Here is a 22,818-nt window from a genome sequence, read left to right on the forward strand (position 1 = left end):
TTCCAAGTCATCCATGAACTACATGAAAACTATTTTTAATAGTGTTTGTTAAACTGGTGCACAATTACACCACCCCTTTCATCCCTTACATGTGTTTTGTTGAACTAATGAAGTCGTCATTGGCTAAAACGCATGCTTTACTTCCTGAACAAGTGTCTGATTTGCTTTCACATTCACGTGAATCACGCCACAGTTCCAGTGCAACCGAACTGCTTTCACTCGTCTGGGAAATCAATGTGCCAATGACTTACAAGCATCTGACTATTTCCTCTTTTGCATTTACTTAGCAACCATCGCCATAGTGAACATTGACACTAACGAGGACGAGCAGTTCCGGATGACGTCTCCAGGTGGCGCTACAGGGCTCAACCTGAGGGAAGACGAGAGGATGTATTTTGGAGGTTTACCCAAGGCTGGAAGATACAGGTATGGAAATGTGCATTCACAGACAGAGACTTCGGCTGTTATTGGACGAATTGTTCCTGCGTTTAATATTGTTTTATGAAGCAACGTTTTTTTGTCTGGCATGTTTCCTCAGGTCAGAGGTGGTTTTGAAGAGCTTCTCTGGCTGCATGAAAGACATAGAGGTTTCCCGAACGCCATACAATCTGCTGAGCAGCCCAGACTACACAGGACTGACTAAGGGCTGCTCCATTGAGGTACAGTAAGACAATAGAAGACACGATGTCTCCTTTCTTCCCCTCCAGTCTTTGTAACTCTCTCTTTTAACAGTGGCTTTAATTAAATGCTTCTCCACGAGCGCCCTCTCTTTATCCTGGGACAATATTGGAGACAGAGCTGTTCTGTGTGTAGTCCTGAAACCAGAAGAGAATTAGCATTTCTGAGCTGCCAACTCTCTCTGGAATTTTCTGTGGGTTTTTAGAAAGACAGCGTTCAATTCATGTGTAAAAATATGGTATAATGGTTAATAAAGGCATAGTTTTCCCAAAAATTATCATTCTGACATATTTTATTCGTCCTCATGTCGTTCCAAACCTGTACAACTTACTTTATATAGTTTTGTCCATACAATGAGACTCAGTGGGATCCAATGTTGTCAGAACCGCATTTTGTAGTATATGTTTGTTTTTTTGCAGAATAAAGAAATAAAGTCATGCAGGTTTAGAATGAGACAAGGGTGAATAAGTGATGACCTGTAGTTTACAGATTTAAAATTCACATTTGAGCTGTGTAAATAATTCCCAAACGTGAAGGTCTCATGAAAACGTAATTGGTTGTAGTGACAACGTGCTACGATTGGTCACCGTCATTATCTTATTGGCTTGAGATGATGGTGGCTGGAATCCAACCTATTTGTGGATTTCTCCTCACGTCATGATGCTAGAAATGTTTTGAAATCCACAAATGCACGCAGTGGCATAAATTCTTAGACCCCTTAAATGTCTTCTGCTCACCAAAATAAACAATGATAAAAACGGCAGTATTCTTGTTGAAAATAACGGTGAAGTTTCCAATGCAATGATAATGTATTATTTCATTAGTAGTGACCACTCAATGAGTTGGCATCTTTATCAATGTTTATTGACCAAAGCAAACAATTCATGCATCTAATAATTCATGCATTTATGAAACAAGTAATTAGACAGGAAATAAACACAGGAACCAGTTATACAGAGATCTAAATCTCTGATTGGTCTCTAAATCTAGAATCAAAATAAGAGCTAAGCACCAAACCCTGACATAAACCACACTAGTTTAGTTTGTCAATTAACAATTTTCAACAGTGTATCAACATTCATTGCTGTATCAACATTCTTAGCTGTGTCTTATGGGTAAAGCCACTAACTAAACCCTGTCTCTGTCTCTGTCAGAACCTCCACACCGTGAGCTTCCCCAGGCCCGGCTACATGGAGCTGAAGCCTGTGTCGTTCAACGTGGGCTCCGAGATCACACTCTCCTTCAGCACCAGAAGTGAGAACGGCATCATCCTGTTCGGTCGAGGAGGAGTGACGTCCATGACACAGCTGACGCCCGTACACATCCCACGCCGCTCGCGCAGACAGACCGGAGAGGTGCACAGACACCGAAACACTGAAACATTCATTATTGAAGTGTGTTTAATGCTGATAACACAGTACATTGACATTCCAACTGCACAACAGTCCCACAGCCTCAGTACTCGCGTTTACCAGTAAGCAACACAGGAAAATGTCTCTATAAATCTAATCTGGATTCTGGGACAAGGCTTTTTAATAGTTTCATACAGCCAGACTTATTGTTTTTTTAACAATTATTGAGTTTATTAAAAATCACAGCAAATGGTCGACAGGGACATACAATTCAATTAAGTCTGCTAACGGCTGCAGAGAACACATAAGAAACGTGTGGAAATGTGTGTGGATTTCTGTCCTGAAGTACTGATTATTTCACAAAGTTTACTCGGTCAACAGAGAGGAGTAGATGGAGAATTACCCTGCACACTCACGTTCGGCACAAGATGTTTTTAGTCTTACCAGATTTGCATCATTTCTTTAGGTAATTCTTCTTAGGTAATCGTGCTAATAAACTCTATCAAGCAGGTGCATTTCGTTCCATCTGAATTTTCCACTGAATTCAACACATTGTGAAAGACAAATTCCATCAAGTTTAATGACATCAACTGCAATTCATTTTTAATTAAATGACACATACAAAAAAAAAACACAAAGTTCCTGTAAGTCTTTTCACATTTATTTCTATAGTGCTTTATTAACTATGAAACTAATTCAATATCAGCTATAAAGCATCTTTAGAGATGAAAATAGTGTAATTATAAGTTAGTCTAATGTTGATTCATTAGTAATAATAATAACAAAGTTGTAAAGGTATAAAAGTCATTATCCAGCTTAATTCAGTTCACAATTTTTTCTCATCCGATAACATCAGTGCAGTTAAATTGACGATATTACTAAATATGAATGTGCTTTTAGATGTGAATACATCTGAGTGTTCACTGCATAGCGTAGTTTTACCAAATCCGACTTTCTTCCAGGCGATTGCAAAAGCAGACACACAGTTGACTGTGAGATAGTTCAGTGTGTTATTCCTCCTGCCTTCCTGTCTGAGCGCTTAGGAAGGTGATTATGGGTAATGGTGGAAGTCCAGGGAGCCGTGGCCTTCAGTACGAGATCATAATGAATCCTCGGGGTTACAGGGGTCTCACAGCCCATAAAAGAGATTTATTATCCGGGCAGGTTTGTAATTGCCTCTGCCCTTCAGCAAACAAAAGTTGATCTTTTTCTGTTACCAGGTGGACTAAAGGCCAGGGGCACGGCGATCATTTTAATTATAATATGATTTTCTACATCTTTGTCTATAACGTCTTCATCATCCCTCTCCCTCTCTCTCTCTCTCTCTCTCTCTCTCTCTCTCTCTCTTTAGCTCAGGGGCAGCACATCAATTATGCGGTGTATCTGTAGTAAGCAGTCGGCGCTCTCACCTCCCCGTGATACTCCGTTCGTAAAAATAGATTTACAAGCCGCCGTTTTGATGGATCGCGTCCAATTTGCGATAGCCCTCCCGGGAGAGGGTGCCGGACCGACACCTTTTGAAAATCATTATCGCTCGTAAATTAAGTGGGTGTCATTTTGCAGGAGTGCGGCTTTGGAGAGGCCAAGGGTTTTCTCCACCGCTCCTCATTCATTCCTCCAATTTACGGCGAGTCCAGGGTCACCTGCGCTGCGTGCGGACGCCTGAACGGCTCCGAGGGTTTGGAGAGAGGAGTCTGCTCTCGCATCGCTCTCCTCAATTCCAGTGCAGCGTGGAGAGGGCGAGAGTGTGCTCTCACAGCTGTCTGTCTGATTACCGGCTCTGAATACATTACTGACAGGCTTTCTCTATGTGAAGTGCTTCTTCGCTTTTCAAAGATATTATCAAACAGGGTGTTCAGGGTGTTCCCTTTGTAAAGAAAGCAAACATTTATAAAGAAATTAGGGCTTTCAAGTGATACAAATTTTTAACATTATCATTAACATTACATGATATGCCATTTAAATTAATCGAATTAATCGCAAATCAAATTTGGCTGAGAAATTAGACTAAAAATATCCTTTTAAAGTCATGATTTTGTTAAATGACGAAAGCATTAAATACATTACAATGAGTAGCTTAAAGTGCCCCTATTATGTTTTTTCGAATATTTCTAGTTCTTCCAATGTTTCATCATTGGACATCGCGATATGGTAAAATCAATGTCATTGTTACTGTCTTTAGAGTTCAATCGCTGAGCTTTAGGAAGCCTACAGAAGGAGCCGAAGTTCAGTTATGATAATGGGTGTGTAGCTTTCGATAAACGCTGTACGCGGCAGACCAATTAAAACAGACTGGGTCATCTGACCAATCAGAGCAGAGTAGACCAATCACAACAGACTGAACCATCTGACCAATCAGAGCAGAGCAGACCAATCACAACAGACTGGGCCATCTGACCAAACAGAGCAGAGTAGACAAATCACAACAGACTGAACCATCTGACCAATCAGAGCAGAGCAGACCAATCACAGCAGACTGGGTCATCTGACAAATCAGAGCAGAGCAGACCAATCACAACAGACTGGGTCATCTGACCAATCAGAGCAGAGCAGACCAATCAAAACAGACTGGGTTATCTGACCAATCAGAGCAGAGCAGACCAATCAAAACAGACTGGGTCATCTGACCAATCAGAGCAGAGGAGACCAATCACAACAGACTGGGTCATCTGACAAACCAGAGCAGAGTAGACCAATCAAAACAGACTGGGCCATCTGACCAATCAGAGCAGAGTAGACCAATCACAACAGACTGGACCATCTGACCAATCAGAGCAGAGCAGACCAATCACAACAGACTGGGTCATCCGACAAATCAGAGCAGAGTAGACCAATCAAAACAGACTGGGTCATCTGACCAATCAGAGCAGAGGAGACCAATCACAACAGACTGGGTCATCTGACAAATCAGAGCAGAGTAGACCAATCACAATAGACTGGGTCATCTGACCAATCAGAGCAGAGTAGACCAATCACAACAGACTGGACCATCTGACCAATCAGAGCAGAGCAGACCAATCACAACAGACTGGGTCATCCGACAAATCAGAGCAGAGTAGACCAGTCAAAACAGACTGGGCCAACTGACCAATCAGAGCAGAGCAGACCAATCACAACAGACTGGGTCATCTGACCAATCAGAGCAGAATAGACCAATCACAACAGACTGGACCATCTGACCAATTAGAGCAGAGCAGACCAATCACAACAGACTGGGTCATCTGACCAATCAGAGCAGAGCAGACCAATAAAAACAGACTGGGTCATCTGACCAATCAGAGCACAGCAGACCAATCAAAACAGACTGGGTCATCTGGCCAATCAGAGAAGAGCAGACCAATCAAAACAGACTGGGTTATCTGACCAATCAGAGCAGAGCAGACCAATTAAAACAGACTGGGTCATCTGACCAATCAGAGCAGAGTAGACCAATCACAACAGACTGGGTCATCTGACAAATCAGAGCAGAGTAGACCAATCAAAACAGACTGGGCCATCTGACCAATCAGAGCAGAGCAAACCAATCACAATTGACTGGGTCATCTGACCAATCAGAGCAGAGTAGACCAATCACAACAAACTGGACCATCTGACCAATCAGAGCAGAGCAGACCAATCACAACAGACTGGTCATCTGACAAATCAGAGCAGAGTAGACCAATCAAAACAGACTGGGCCATCTGACCAATCAGAGCATAGCAGACCAATCACAACAGACTGGGTCATCTGACCAATCAGAGCAGAGTAGACCAATCACAACAGACTGGACCATCTGACCAATCAGAGCAGAGCAGACCAATCACAACAGACTGGGTCATCTGACAAATCAGAGCAGAGTAGACCAATCAAAACAGACTGGGCCATCTGACCAATCAGAGCAGAGCAGACCAGACCAATCACAACAGACTGGGTCATCTGACCAATCAGAGCAGAGTAGATCAATCACAACAGACTGGGTCATCTGACCAATCAGAGCAGAGCAGACCAATCACAACAGACCGGACCATCTGACCAATCAGAGCAGAGTAGACCAATCACAACAGACTGGGCCATCTGACCAATCAGAGCAGAGCAGACCAATCACAACAGACTGGGTCATCTGACCAATCAGAGCAGAGCAGACCAATTTGACTTCAGATAAAGATTAACTAATGAGATACAGTATTTTTCTCCTTGAAAATTTGGTGAATTGTAATAGTGATTTCCACTGATCTTTCTAATGAGATATCTTTCTTGTAATCCCTCACTAGCACTCAAAAAAAAACTTAAGAACACAACCCAGAAACCAGGAACATGAGGTTGATATCTCCTGTCCTTCTGTGTGTGTTTGTAGCCGTTCCTGTCTGTGACGCTGAATAACGGCGCACTGGAAGTGCTGGTGTTCACAGGCAGCAGGAGTCCACGCAGAGCTGTCCGGAAACCCGACCGGGGGATCCTGCACGACGGGAGAGAGCATTCCCTGCGCATCCTGAGACTCCCGGGAGTGTAAGCCACCCTTTGTTTTTCTGCGCCCGTGATTCTCAGGCCTCTCTAGAGCTGATGGAGCTGATTGTGTGTGTGCAGATCTTTCTCCGTGCAGGTGGACGAGGAGCCGCTCATGCAGCAGTCGTTACCCAGCGATCACCCGCTCAGCATCCATCGGCTCTTCGTCGGGGGCATCCCGCTCGAGATAGAGACAGGTGTACAGCGACCCAACGTGCCATTCGAGGGCTGCATCTGGAACCTTCTCATCAACACTGTGTACGTACAACCTCTGTCACAACCTCACATCACTCTTAAGGGCCGTTCACACCAAGAACAATAACTATAACGATAACTTTATTTGCGTTCACACCAAGAACGATAACTTTATTTACGTTCACACCAAGAAAGATAACTATAACGATAACTTTATTTGGGTTCACACCAAGAACGATAAATATAACGATAACTTTATTTCCGTCCACACCAACGAACGATAACTATAACAAGAACTATATTTGCATTCACACCAAGAACGATAACTATAACGATAACTTTATTTGCGTCCACACCAAGAATGATAACTATATTTGCATTCACACCAAGAACGATAACTATAACGATGGCCGTTTCTCAATATGCGTTCTTGTATGTACTTGTGTTCTTGTGGACTTGTGAAACGTCATCAGTCGCTGCCCAAGTACTGTCCCAATTCAAAGTTCACATCTAGCCAAGTCCAGTTCAAATCCCCGGATGTGTTCTTGATCCGCCCCGTTTACCGAGGATGCATCGAGAGGTGACTTGTGCGGACTTGAGACAGCCAGGTATCCCAGAATGCATCTCGCACCAACCAGCAAACGTCAATAGCAGAGGAGAAAACCCGCGTAATATCAAAATACTACTGTTATTGTGTCATGAAATGTAATTTTAAGAGTGTTTCAGGCGAGAATGTAGTTGTTTAAAGCTCAAATCTGTGGTTTATTTATAAAGATAGCGCCTATTTGAAAAATGTATCTGATGCTTTCAGAGTTGTGAGATCCAGGTGATCACCGGGTGTTCAACGCCCATCAACCCCGACTGGAACAGCTTTGCCTCGGCTAGTGCGTCTGACGTGTGCCGCTGGCTCTGGTGTCTCTAAACATGACGAATATTCGTCGTGTCGATCTTTGGTCTCACACTCATTAATCTATATTTGTTCCATGGCAAATCGTTTTGGCTGAGGGCAAAGTGAAGTTTCATAACTTTATATATTTAGGCTATTTAACTTTGTAGCCTAATTGTTTGCTTAATTTCTCATTGTAAGTTAGCTTCTTATACCTTTATACTGGATATTATTGATCAGTAAAAATTACGTTTAACAAAAAGAGACAGGGTTGTTTTTTTATTTTATATACTTTAAAATAGATATATATTTTTATATTTATTTTAACATTCTCTTCACTATATGTAAAATCAAAATGACACAACCCTGTCTCTCTTTGACAAATGGCAATACAAATCAAGAATGTTTCATATTTTTAAAATAAAATAAAAAAAGAAGCAGGGTTGTGTTTTAATATTTCATGTTGTTATAAATATGCAGTGAAGATAATTAATGTACACGTTGCCTGAACCACAATTGTGTGGCCATTTAGGCTAATATGTTTAAGTTTTTTTTTTTTTTTTTTATGAAAAGAGGCAGTGGTGTTTTCTAAAATATTTCGTTTTATTGTTGACGAAAAGAGGCAGAGTTGTAGCATATTTCGTTTGATGCCTAAAATATACAATTTCGTATGCTATTTCATCACTCAATTCACTTCTGAGAACATTGGATGCGAGAAATCAACTGTGAAGATTTCAGATATTGGCATTTTTACGAAAATGTATGGCGAGTCGTAAATGTTTGAGTTCTGTATGAGGGTATTGCGCAATACCCGCAAGAACACATCGTCTCAAACTGTCAGCAGCGTTCTGTGTGCTCGTCACCTTGCAAGTTCATTCTTCCAAGAACAACTAGCAAGAGCGTTCTCCCCAAGAACACAAGTCCGTTCTTTGCATTCTTGGTTTTGAGAAACACCCGATAACTTTATTTGCATCCACACCAACGAACGATATATATAAAGATAACTATATTTGCATTCACACCAACGAATGATAACTATAACGAGAACTATATTTGCGTCCACACCAAGAATGATAACTATATTTGCGTTCACACCAAGAATGATAACTATAACGAAAACTATATTTACATCCACACCAAAGACTGATAATGTCTGTTTATTCTAAGCTCGCGCTGCGATTTCAAAGTGTGTACGACGTCCTTGAACATGTTTTTGCTTTTCTAGTTGCATTTACACAGCTTTAACTAGCAGATTTCCTCAGCGTGATGTGCTTAGAGTGAAGCTAGTGTAATCCGTATAATAATCTAATAATAGATTTAGCTGAAAGAGTCAATGGGCCACTTGCACTGAGCCTCGTGACGCACTGCCGTTTGGAAATAATACATATCTCTTATTTCCGGTTATATTTACTTTCAATGTACTGTGGTCAATGAGTTGAACAAACGTCACCTAAAATGAGTGTCCAAAATAAAATAAAAAATTTGGACGTTTTTATTGACAGAAGAAGGGATATTCTGATGTTTACTGTGTCTCAGAATTTTCCAAACACTCAGAATTCTCCAAACACATCGAAAAATGAAGTTTTAATGCAAACCAAGCTGATCCGAGAAAGCTGCGGCTGTCAAAAATACGCCATTATTTCACCACAGGGTGTCAGTGTTCGTCTTAACTAGTGACCGCGACGCTGAAGTGTATGAGAACAGATGACTAACATCAGTACCAACCACCAACATTTATTTATTTGGATTAAATATTTTAATCATTCTGTGTCATTATTCAACGTCAATCTTTTTACTACATGTTTATGCCCAAAATGCTTAATTAATATTCAAAGTAGTTGACTGTCATTCTCCTCTATGCTGTGTGCGTTGAATTAAATAGCCTATTTAACATAGTTAGAGGCACCTCGCGAGCATTCATTCATTCAACTAGTTTAAAAGCACTGGTCAATGCACACAAGCAATCCTTTTTATTTGTCAAATTCATTTAAAAATGTAAACTCAACAGGTATGAAATATCAGTAAGAGAAAAACACTTATTAAGACGAGCATATAGGACTGCTGCAGGTTAGTGGATAAATAGGATATTTAGCCTATTTATTTTTTCAGAATGCAGTTGGAAAGAAAATATTGGCTTAAGGAACATTTCAGCAGGCTCAAGATTATTAATACAGACATCATTATTCATAGTTTTAATTAATTGCATCCATAAAAGGTAGTGATAATCTGCGTTATCATGTATGTAGGTGCGCTGAACGCTCTAACCGGTAACTCCTGATATGTACTAAGTAGAACGCGGAAGTAGTTGTGCAAGTAGTCCATATAGTGGAATAAAAACAACACCTAGTCTTTTTCACCGCAACTTCAGAGGAAGCAAGACAATGTTGTGGAAACGAGCGCTGGATACCTGAGATAAAACTTCTGTTTATTCAGAGAGTGTGAACGATTTCTTTCCATATCCATTTTCTTGAGAAGGGGCTTAACTTGTCAAACAGTGCTGTATTTTTCTGGACCTCGGCGATTAACTTCTCCACGATGTCATCTGCCATTTTAAATGCGCGAGCCCTTAAATTAGAATGGATTCTGATTGGTTGTCAGTGTTTTATCGTACAACAGATGGAAAAAAAATCTTTCTGAAAGTGATCCCAACGCTATCGTTTCTCTATATCGTTATCGTTATAGCTGTGATGTGAACTCTGCCATTTTTTAATATTGAGAATGATTTTTAGAACTAAATCTTTATCGTTATCTTTATCGTTATTGTCCTTGGTGTGAATGGCCTTTACGCATACAGCTTCTGTGTTGGAGTTATATGGCTTAAAGGATTAGTTCACCCAAAAATTACATTTCTGTTATTAATTTCTCACCTTTGTGTCGTTCCAAACCAAGCGTGCCGCACAAGTCCAGAACAGTGAAGCCAAAACATCTCGATGCCAGTGAAGTTTTTTGCGTATGCAAAATAAAATTATAAATTATAGGATGCTAACCTAGCTAAAACAGACTACATGTGCTAAATATGAAGTTGATTTAGCTGTCCACCAAATTGTGATAGTTGTTTAATTGCAGTAATATGAGTAGCCTACTCGTATTTTACAGTATAGGGCATATATTAACACATTAATATATCCTATAGCCTACTATAGGATATATTAATGTGTTACTTTTTAAATATGACTATGTGGTTAGTAGTTGTATTTACCTTATAATAACGAGGTACTGCAATCAGCAGACATCAAAATTGGAGCAGAACGGAGCAGACAGGCCACTTAAAAAAAGTGCAGGGGCGTGTGCTTGCAATTGATTCAGCGAGAGTGAAGGCGGGGCGTTGATTTCACGGATTTACTTCCTGCTCACTACTGCGCAGGTCTGGTCCCGAAATCGCAACTGCGCAGACTCAAGTCCAAAGATGTCAGCGCCATATCGGGACAATGGCGGCTTCACTTCTCGCCAATGGAAGAGAGCGAAGGGGCGTCGTCCATCTTTTTTTACAGTCTATGTTCCAAACCCGTAAGGCCTTCGTTCATCTTCAGAACACACATGGAGATATTTTTTATAAAATCTGAGCGCTTTCTGAACCATCCATAGGCAGCAATGTCAGTGCAACTTTCAAGGCCCAGAAAGGTAGTAAAGACATCGTTTTAATTGTTCATGTGACTACAGTGGTTCATCCTTAATGTTATGAATATGAATGTTATGAATATTTTTTTTGCAAAAAAAACCCTCCTAAATAACGACTTTATTCAACAATCTCTTCTCTTGTACGTCATTTTCCTGCGCTGTTTACGTAGTGTAAATTGAGGTATTATTGGCCGGCTACTGCGTCAGCATCACATGCATGTCGTGGTGCTCACATGACCACCGTCGGCCAATAATGAGCCGGCGTTCTGACGCAGAACCTGAAAGCACTGCTCTGCATTTACACTACGTCAACAGTGTTGGAGAATGACGTGGAAGAGAAGAGATTGTTGAATTAAGTCATTATTTTATAAGTTATTATAAGTAGACTATTTTAACGATGTTTTACTACCTTTCTGGGCTTTGAAAGTTGCACTGACATTGCTGCCTATGGAGGGATAGAAACCTCTCGGATTTCATCACAAATATCGTCATTTGTTTTCTGAAGATGAATGAAGGTCTTACAGGTTAGGAACGACATGAGGGTGAGAAATTAATGACAGAAATTTCATTGTTGGGTGAACTGACCCTTTAATGCGTATTCATGCATTAGTTTGGCGTTCGTTTTGGTTTGTAAAACTAGTTTTGTTCACTCATAGCACTAGCAGATTTCTCCTAACAGCAATGTTAGGTCTGTTATACAGATAATAACATGGGAAAAGACATTAGCAAGCCTTCCAAGCTTTTCGAGGTCACCTTTAGCAGCTCGAGATAAATGTAGCAGATAACCTCCAGAGCACAATTCACTGCAGTATGTCACGACTGGATCGTGCTGTAGTGACACAGCGAGAGAAACCCAGCGACCGGTGTAAACATTGACCCATTTTTCCCAGCCTCCTGTGGCTGTAGATTAAAGGTCTTGTTTGCAGTTTTGAGGTGCAGTCATAAGCTAAACGCTGTATGACATTAAGAATCACAGTTTTCCTTGCTCTAATGAGGAGTATGAATCTCTGCCAGTGGTCTTTTCCACTAGAGCGAACCCCATTGCCCTCTACCGCACTCATTTAAATGAGTCTGTCCTTGCTCATAACTGTGTTCATTATTCACCTGATTGGAGTCACGTTGTGTCATCATTCCCTCAAGTGAGCTGTGTGTTGTGTGTGTCAATGAAACAGCCCGGTGGATTTCTCCCAGCCCGTGGCCTTTGAGAACGCAGAGATTGGTCAGTGCCCTGACCTGGCCCCGCCTCCAGCCCCGCCCGCGATCCCTGAGGAAGAAGAGGAAAAGGAGGAGACTCCACCCAAACCAGCGCTGACACCTACAGAAGCAGCTCGACCTCGGCCACCAGCCTCCACTGTACGTCCTGACAAAGGCATTGTGGGTAGAGGGTCCTGTGTGATTCCTGTAGTTGAAGTTCACACACTTACACCTCTCAGTGAAAGTCTATACTCTGCTAGTGATAGGAAAGTCCAGTATTGAATGTATAGCGAATGTTGACACATGCATTTCCCCTACAGACCTTTTTCGTGTACCATTTGTGTTTCTGTGGAAGAACTAAGAGCTAAATTTATTATCAATGATTGTATTTGGGTAAACTCTGATTCACATGTAGAGCTGCATGATTTGAGGGATTTTTTCCCCCCAAGCACTAGGATTGCTATGATTGTTTGTTGGGCTGCACCATTTGGCAAAAAAATGTGTGATTATATATCAATATTACAATAAAATAATAATAAGAGTAATACTAATAATTATTATTTAATATTATAATAATATTTAATATAAAATTGTTATTCAAATAAAATATGAATCAAAATAAGAAATATTATTCTATTTTACAGTAAAATATTACAATAGCAACATTTCTTGTTTTGATTTATAATTTATTGCAATAATAATAATTAATATTATTGTTGTTATTATATTTTCTTAAATACTCATTTTTTTATTTTACAATTAAATATTAAAATAGCAAAATGTCTTATTTTGTTTTAATATTTTTTTTAATAATACTAATTATTATTATTACTATTATATTTTTAAAATATATATATATTTTACAGTGAAATATTACAATAGTAATGAGTATTTAAAAATATAATATTAATTATTATTATTTAAATAAAATATTTTTAAAAAATAATATTATGTTCAATATAATATTAATATAATATTGCTGATTGTTCAAGAAAATAAACAAAAGTAATATCAATAATAATTATTCAAATTCAAATAAATTATTATATCAAATAAAACAATTAAACAATAAGAAATATTAATATTGTAATCTTTCATTGAGACTGAGTATTGTAAAATGTAATATTTAAGAAAAACATTATAATAAAAATAATTTGAATAATAACAAATTTTACGTACAGTACAGTACAACTGTAAAACTGTCTGTAGCACATTAAAATCAACTCAAAAGTTTTGAAGCGAAACCCTGAAAAAACTGCTGCGCGTCACTCAGAAACACACAGCATATATTCGTATATATTCATTGAATTAATTCACAGCCTTTGTGACATGACAATCGCACTAAGCCATACCGCGAATTTTGTTTTATTTCGATTAATCACATTTAATCAGCCCTTCTCACATTTCTTGTCACTTTTCTTCAACTGTAAAAGACAGTCTTCTTGTCTACCCTGCTGAAGAGACCAGTTTGCATGTCCACGCTGGTCCAGACTGGTTTGTGCATCGGACTGAGACTAATTTATATTTGTGCATCGGGATTTTATATGTTCATTATTTTACATTTGTATACAGCATATTTTTAGGTTGATTGACATGTTGATTTTAAATCAGGGTAAACCATGTTTTATTTCTCTTTCAATGCTTTAATGACAGGCATGAGTGATGTTTGTAAAAGCTGAGCTCTTTTGTCTCTCTCTGCTGCTGGCAGGCCATGCCCCTCACCAAGGCCACGCCCCTCCCAGACACGCCCATCAAAGAGCCCGCGGTACTAACCTACAGTATTCACACAAACACACAGAGACATTAGAGATATAGCATGAATTTTGCGGTTCCTCCATTCAGAGGCACATCTGAGGCAAATGTTGTTTTTGGCGTTTGATGGACTGTCAGTGAGCTTTCATCTGCTTCATGCTGCTTGTGCTGTTTCTGCAGCTTAGCTTCTGGAGGAACTTTTGATTTCTGAGTCCCAGTGTTGTTCAACAAGCTCTTTTATCTCACAAGACAACTCAACAGCTTATCTGTGACTCCACTGAGGACACAGGACCTCCATTAGCTGTTCTCTGGCTCCATCTACTGCCTCTAAAATAGCAGTCAAGCATCTTTGAAACTCATGCCTTATTTTTGTATTTGTTGAACAGTGTTTTTAGTAACACTTTGTTTTATGGTGTCATTGTTACACATTTTACATGTAGTTACTGTAGTAATAACAGTAAATTATGCATAATTACATGCAACTAACCCTAAACCTAACACTATCGTAAGTACATGTTAATATTACTCACTACTTAATTGTATAATAACACTGTAACACTGACACCTTAAAGTAAAGTGTAACAATGTTGCTTTTTTGCTGTCTTGGTGGTTCAGAACTTTTTTGGAATGTTTGAATGTTTTGGAATGAGTGTTTGATTGACATGTGCTCTGTCCAATCACAGGTGTCGTGTGCAGCAGAGGCGGAGCCTGTCGTCCTGGAACTGGCCAAACAGTTTGGTCTGTCCAGAAACAGTCACATGGCCTTTGAGTTTGACGACAGAAAGGTGAAGAACAGGTGAGTGTGTGAGTTTTCCTCCTCCCCCTCCCCCTGCACCTCCTCCTTCTCCTCATGTGTGTGTGTGTGTGTGTGTGTGTATCAGGCTGTTGATGGAGTTCGAGGTGCGCACCGAGGCACACTCTGGTCTGCTGTTCTACATGGCCAGGATAAACCACGCTGACTTCGCCACCGTCCAGCTGAAGGAGGGCATGGCTCACCTGAGCTTCGACCTGGGCAGCGGAAACACCTCCGTCAGCGTGCCACGCATCATCAACGACGGCCAGTGGCACAAGGTCAGAGCTTTCGACCTTTGAACCCTGATGCATGACGCTGAGAGGAAACCTTTTGCCTGATCCAGATACAAGATGTTGTGATGTTCTGTGATGGAGATTCATAGGTCGTGTTAGGGCAGAAACATACTTTATGCAAGTATATTTAGCCAGAACTTTACTTTAAGATTATATAAATTGATACTTTTATCCAGCAAGGATGCATTAAATTAATTAAAAGGGACATTTATAATGTCACATATGATTTTTATTTCAAATAAACTTATAAACAACTTATAAACTTTCTATTCATCAAAGAATCCTGAATAGTAAAATGTATGACCGTTTCCACAGAAATATGAGGCAGCACAACCTTTTTTCATCATTCATAATCAGAAATGTTTCTTGAGCATCAAGTCATCATATTATAATGATTTCTGGAGTAATGATGCTGAAAATTCAGCTGAAAATTCAGCTGAAAATTCAGCTGAAAATTCAGCTTTGATCACAGGAATAAATGACACTTTACTATATACTCACATAGAAAACAGCTGTTTCACATTGTAATAATATTTCACTGTTTTCACTGTATTTTTGATCAAATAAAGGCAGCCTTGGTGAGCAGAAGAGGCTTCTTTCAGAATCATAAAAAACATCTCACCGACTCCAAACATGTGAACGTGTGTGTGTGTGTGTGTGTACTCAGAAGCAGGTGTTGATTTCTAGTCTCTCTGCGTGTAGATCCGTGTGACGAGAGACAGGCAGAGAGGGATTCTCACGATCGACGGCCTCTTCTCCAAACACACCACCAGCCCCAAGAAAGCAGATATTCTGGATGTGGTGGGAATGTTGTATGTGGGCGGTTTACCACTCAACTACACCACCAAACGCATCGGACCTGTGAGTGTGACGCCTCATACACATGTCAAAAATAAGAGTCGAAACACCTTTTGTGGCCACTGAAGGCTATATGACTCTGCTTATGTCATTTTAATACACACATGCGAATGATTTGTGTTTGATTGGCTCCATGTGACACTGCCTGTGCTTTTGCAGGTGCTGTACAGTATCGACGCTTGCATCAGGAACTTCAGGATGATGGGTCAGGGTTTGGACCTGGAGAATCCCACATCCAGCTACCGCGTGGGATCCTGTTTCGCCAACCCAGAGAAAGGAACTTATTTTGATGGCACAGGTTACGCCAAAGCTGGTGAGGCTCAATATTTCACTCCTCACCAGCCAGTCATTTAAAAAAAACATACTGGAGCACACGTGGAAGTGTGATTCGGGTTGGGTATCGCTTGAATTTGACCAATTCCGATTCCTATTTCGATTCTGCTTATCGATTCCGATTCTTAACGATTCCTAATTTCAATTCCAATAAGGCAAAAAAAAAAAAAAACTTGGATATCATTCACATTTAGTCTTATTGTAAAAAAAATAATTTAATTATAGATGAATATCATGAACAAAAATCAGCAGGCTAAAGAACACTTACACAAAGAACTTTTGCCTGTGGTTTAAAAATACCATACAAAAACAACTAGACTAGCTAATAAAATTTCAAGCATTAAAGACAATAAACACTTAGTAATTAAAAAAGAACAAATACAAAATTAGCAATCGCAACAAATAGATACAACTGAACAAAGATACGATTAAATAAACAGTGTTTTTTCAGATTTTCCAGTATTCAGATGTTAAATTAAAAATAACGCTGCACCTTATAAATAAAATATACATTACATTGTTTGATTAGTTTTATTATAGAGACGGCAACAGGAATATTAGGCTGCTGTCACGTGTCACGGATTCAATATTCTGTGACACGTGTTTGTGCAGCACTGAAAATAGCACACAAGTCGTCTCATGCTTGAATGGTTTAAAATCACAATCAAATGCTCGCATTAGATTTTAGCTGATTCCGATTTCATTTTTTCTAACCACTTTACAACACACACAAATATTATTTTCTCTCTTTTCTTTAGTAGAACATTTGACATTTTGCATAGAACATTTTTTGAACAATAATCGCTATAAAATAGAACTATATAAATTGCTCCTGGTGTGGGAAATTCACACACATCTAAAGTGCAGTGTTATGGAAGAACCATTTCCTTCTTTTCACATCCAACTAAAAAAATGTGTTCATTTCGAAAAGAAAATTAATTTTCTTTTCTGACATAGCCTACTCCTTGTTAAAACACACCAGACATGCAAATTCTGTGCATTTTGGGCACTTTTTGTGTGAAATCATATTTATTTTGTCCATTAAATGTGTGCTTTCACTTTAATTGAGCGCGAGCAGCACAACAAGAATAGACTGAAAATCTATTTTTCTATGAAAAATGGCGCTGAAACCACTGCTTCACCGTTGATCACTCGCTGCTCCTGCTCGACGCTCACGCGTTGCTCCTGCTCCCGGTGTGAATGCACTCACTGATTAACATGCACGGCGAAAAAAAAACACGCTGCTCGAGCTTGCGGTGTGAAACGGACGAAATTCACGAGGTTTCCTACATGTGCGTGTGCACGTGTGATGCTGATGTTGCGCGATGATCATGCGGCACCAGAGTGCATTTGACCGGCATAAAATCGGCATATGTTAGACTGACCGGCCGATCACGTGAAAATCAGCCAATTCCGGTCACCGGCCAATCAATCGGTGCATCTCTAAAAGGAATCGATAAGAGGAATCAAAATTTTTATTTTATAACAAGTATCTGATTCCTGAACTCAAGTATTTTAATTTTCGATTCCCAACCCTAAGAGTGGTGCTTGTGTGTGTCGTACAGTGAGTGCATATCGAGTGGGTAATGAGGTGTCCGTGGATCTGGAGTTCAGGACAGCACAGGGCACTGGCGTTCTGTTGGGCGTCAGCAGCCAGAAGATGGACGGACTGGGCATCGAACTCGTCAATGGAAAGGTCATCGAGATTTTCCTTTTGTTTTCAGTTGTTTATTTCTGAACGGCTTGTTAATGCGAGTGTCTGTGTAGCTGTTATTCCACGCTGATAACGGAGAGGGCCGCTTCACCGCCGTGCACGAACCGGGGCAGGAGACGGGGCTCTGTGACGGACAGTGGCACAGTGTCTCCGCCCACAAGCTGAAGCACCGGCTGGAGCTTGTGGTGGACGGCAGGAGGTCCGAGGCGACGAGTCCAGACGTGCGCTCTGCCTCCGCAGACACCAATGACCCTGTGTATGTGGGCGGATACCCCGGTACGTCAATCAAACTCTGTCGCCATGGTGACGTAGTTTAGAATGTTCAAACACTTTTCTCATGTCTTGGAATTTTGGAGCTGGTATCAAGTTATGTAAGGAATAGGGTACGAGAGGCTGTGCTGTATCGTGAATAAGTCAAGGCTGAAGGGTGTTGTTATTATCACGATACAGCATCAGCCTCAAGTACCTTATTGCTTTTGTAAAACGTATACTGTCAACTGTAAATGCAGGTACACTCGCTTACTCGATTTCTCACAATACTCAATGTGAACAAACAGATGTTTACGTTGCTAAGAGTGGTTGCTAGGGTTGTTGAATTGAACCATTGGGTAAACTGGCCATACCCATGTTTTATCATGAATATAAAACAGCTATTGACTAATCAGAATCAAGGACTGGAACTAACTGTTTTATAACAGGTAATAAAATAAGTAAAAAATCGAAAGAGATAGATTGGTTCTAAAAAAAAATCTAATTTAATATTTTTCTAATAATAAATAAATTCTCCAATAATGACACTCATAATAAAGCTCCAGCCAGACCATGAGAAATTGATGAACATTCGGATATTTCTTCAACCCGTTTTTCTGTTGCCCATTCTGCTTTACATCATAAAGGAACAAACTTCTTTTGAAAAACCTCATGCCATGACAGCAGTCCTGGGAACAGCAGTTGCTTATTTAAATATTATTAAAAATAAATTACAAATGCCTGAAATGTATTGAAAATATGATTTAAAGCCTCTTAAAGAAAAGTGAAATTTTAAATCTTTTTGTCAATGTATTATAGAGGAGGAGTTTGGTGGGAAAATCCCAAAATACAGAAGTTTCTCTTAAAAATTAGGAACAGTCAATAACAAGTTTCAGTTTTAATGCATTTAACTAGTGTTTAAATAATCTTAGTGGACAGAAACATTCACATAATTGAATAAATGAGTGAGATGGTGTTTGTGTGTTTGTTGCAGAGGGTCTGAAGCAGTTTGGACTCACTATAAACACACCGTTTAAAGGCTGCATGAGGAGTGTGAAGATCACTAAAGCTGGGAAGACTCTGGAGGTTCAGATGAACAAAGTCCTGGAGCTCAAAGGAGTTCAACCGCTCACCTGCCCTGCTAGTTAAACGCACACACACAAACACACACACACACCTCTAACTAAATACTCTTCTGATTCATTTGGCTGCTGCTCAAAGTGAATCAGTTCAAGCTACAATCTACATAACAGAGAACATAACTGAACAGCCATATAACACAAGGAATATTAAAAAAGAAACAACTGGACAAACTAAAGACTATAGAAAACCCACCAAACCAGATCAAAAACAGTGATGTCATTGGGGAACATTTTATAAAACTTTCTACTTTACAGTAAGGTCCCATTAGTTAACTTAAGTTAATGCATTAACAGTAACTAACAATGCGCAATACATTTGTTACAACATGTATTAATCTTTGTTCATGTTAGTTAATAAAAATAAAATTACTCATTGTAAGTTCATGTTAGCTCAGGTCCATTAAATAATATTAACAGGTGCAGCTTTTTAATAACTTATTAATAAATGTTGAAATTAATAACTAATGTGGTTGACTATTGTTAACAAATGGAACCTCATTGTTCAGTGTTACCAACTTTTTATGCTGTAGATCGTAATAAAACTATACTTGTGCGTTAAAGACCTGAAACCAGTGATCTGAAGAACCTGTGGTAAAACATCAAGACCTTGATCTCCAAAGCACAACTACCAAAGTCTTCGCAAAGCTGTTGAAGAGTGAATGACTTGAGGAATCAGGATTAAATAGTTTCAAAATACACACATTAATACTTCAGTAACTCAATAAACTACACTCCTACACTGAAGTGTATGTACAAAAACACTCAGGCATATTCATCATCACTTTATCAACAATCTTCATAAACTTGTAACTAGTTACATTGACATAACCTGTTCACAATGAATTTGTCCTGCAAAAAAATCCACTCAGAAATATCAAAACTCTCTGTGAGGTCTCAGAGTGTGTGTTTTTTTTGTTTTTGTTTTTTTTTTTGCATGGAGTGATTACATGTACTGTGTGATGATCAGAATTTCAAAATAAAGAAATATCCCCTCTGATGGCACTTAATATGGCTGGTGTGCATTTCCATTGTGTCGAAATAATCGTTATATTGAGCAATTTATGCTAAGTTATTTATGCAAACCTAAGGCGAACCAAAGTAATCCAGCCTTGCCAGTCTTTCCCCTGGAATGTGTTTATTTATATGAAGCCGGATGTGGGTTTATTAGATCTTTTGGAATGAGGACAAAACCTTACTTGGAGAACCTGGAAATTCATGTGAACATCTTAACTCAGACTCTTTTTTGCACTATTCCTCCCTGGGATCTGAAAAGGCCAAATGTTTTAATAACCCTGAATAAACACAAAAGTTCAACAACTCACCCTCATGAATATTTGCAGAAATTTTGATAGTTAAGATGCAGTTTTTCTCTCCATAGACTCTAAATGCAAAGCAGTTAATCGTGTATTGGCAGCAGCGATAACTGGAGACCAGTGTCGTGGCTTGCGAATCCCAGGACCAAGTTCCAAAGTTTAACTATGGAAAATATAGAAAATGGACAATAATGAAATTTCTTAATCTTCACTAACTCAAAATCCTGCCTTCAGGCATTTGAATCTTTAAAGATTGATCATCACATAATTATAAGTATATTAGCTAAAGTAGATATTTTATGCAATAAGTATTTTTTTATGCTGGGTTTCAGGTCATAATGGTTTACCTGGTAACGAGAAAGCAGACACCGCTGCAAAGGAGCCTCTCAACTCGAATACTTCAGTGTCAAATTCCACCATCTGATCTCAGATCAGTAATAAACTTTTATATTAATAACATGTGGTAGATGGACTGGGATCAAAATGGAAATAAGTTACATGAAATAAATCCTAGTATAAGTATTTTTTATTTTTTTTATTTTTTACTAATTTTCAAATCTACGATCAAGTTGTTTATACAAGATTTACTACATACAAGGCTATTTATTAAAAGGTGAAAACCGCCATCATGCATATTGTCATATGCCGTCATCAACATATTTTACTGGACTTCTTTGTTTTTAATGTAAATAGATAATGATTTTACACAGAGATGTGTTTAAATTAAGTATTTTTAAAAAGTATCATTTGAATTTATTTTATAGCTTTGTCTAGTATTAAACTTAAATTTCTTGTATAGATTTTTGTTAGTTATATGACTTTTGTTGTGTATTCTGTTTTCGCTGTGAAGATAGCCTTGCTGCTGAGATGGCATTAAAAATAAATGAATAAAGAGTTTTTCTCAGGTGACTGTAGGGGGTACGTCCATGATATATCATATGGTGTTCCACAAGGGTTGGTTCTCAGGCCGCTTTATTTCTCCTGCAACATGAAATGGATGATACTTTTGTATAGACAGCAGCGCAGTCTGTCTGATGATCCTAAAGATACTGACAAAACATCTGTCCATTATTTTACTCTGGATAATAGAGGAATTCATAAACTGAGGATTAGAATTTGCTATCTGCCCATAAACTTAACAATCCCAGAGTGTTTAGCGTTTTGCACATTACATTTCACATATGCTCAGTGGCGCAAAAAAACTGAGCAGTGCTCAGTGGCGTAGCATAGGGCCACGGTTGTGGCAAAATAATTATTTGAAAATCTCCTTTAATAAAAATGTATATATAATCAAAAAATATTTGTTAGAAAATTATGGAAGGAAACGTTTTTATTTAACTTTTGTTTAGCATTTCATATGAATATTTTATTATTCATATCAACCGCTCACCGTCGGACCACTACTTTGAGTCCGTTCCATGAGAGCGTTCTGGGGCACAGAGCAGAAAAAGGATGAAAAGCTTAACCTATTATTATTTTTATTATTATTATTATTTATCATTGCAAGTCTTTAAATTGATCAACATTTCACATTTAACAACGGTTAACTTTGGTTCAACTTTGCATTTCAGTGTTCGACATTAGCACTTGTCTGCTTGTCCAGGACAAGTGTTTTTTTGATTTTGTTTTGTTCCCTTTCGAGGAGACTCACGCTGCATTGATGACGTTTTGGGAATGCCCCTGCGTGATTGCGTCTGAAGCACGCATGTCAACTAGTCCAATGTCGAGAGCGTCACGGGCGGGTGAAGACACGACCAGGAAAGGATAAAAGCACATCCAGTCTGACCGGCGTTAGTGTCTGTGCCTCATCAAGTGTTCTATGTCAAACTGTGTGTCTTATTTAATGGTGTCTGTCACTATATCATTCACAAGCATAGATATTATGGTGAGAAATCAAACTTTAGATTGTGTGTTCCTCCCTGCCCTCGTTTCATTACGGGTGGGGATACACACGATTTATGTGATG

General features: G+C 39.1%; 1 protein-coding gene across 14 annotated transcripts in view; it reads left to right on the forward strand.

Annotated features, from left to right (window-relative positions):
- lama2 (laminin, alpha 2) overlaps positions 1-20,546 on the forward strand; it is a 419,939-nt gene extending 399,393 nt beyond the window's left edge. For 6 of the 14 annotated variants that reach the window (XM_077221106.1, XM_077221110.1, XM_077221113.1 and 3 more), the window contains 14 exons: positions 288-426; positions 539-659; positions 1,833-2,033; positions 6,364-6,515; positions 6,594-6,770; positions 12,384-12,585; positions 14,114-14,170; positions 14,841-14,953; positions 15,039-15,228; positions 15,946-16,104; positions 16,261-16,414; positions 18,000-18,130; positions 18,202-18,424; positions 19,392-20,546. In XM_077221106.1, coding sequence (XP_077077221.1) covers positions 288-426; positions 539-659; positions 1,833-2,033; positions 6,364-6,515; positions 6,594-6,770; positions 12,384-12,585; positions 14,114-14,170; positions 14,841-14,953; positions 15,039-15,228; positions 15,946-16,104; positions 16,261-16,414; positions 18,000-18,130; positions 18,202-18,424; positions 19,392-19,546 — 2,174 coding nt within the window. In that variant the 3' untranslated portion in view covers positions 19,547-20,546. The remainder of the gene's footprint in view (positions 1-287; positions 427-538; positions 660-1,832; positions 2,034-6,363; positions 6,516-6,593; positions 6,771-12,383; positions 12,586-14,113; positions 14,171-14,840; positions 14,954-15,038; positions 15,229-15,945; positions 16,105-16,260; positions 16,415-17,999; positions 18,131-18,201; positions 18,425-19,391) is intronic. The other 8 variants (XM_077221107.1, XM_077221111.1, XM_077221114.1 and 5 more) reach the window with 3 other exon arrangements.
- Positions 20,547-22,818: the final 2,272 nt, after the last annotated feature.

This window comes from Siphateles boraxobius, unplaced genomic scaffold (genome assembly GCF_051911475.1).
Source record: "Siphateles boraxobius isolate OS27281-9 unplaced genomic scaffold, OSU_SipBor_1 8, whole genome shotgun sequence".
Lineage (NCBI taxonomy): Eukaryota > Metazoa > Chordata > Actinopteri > Cypriniformes > Leuciscidae > Siphateles > Siphateles boraxobius.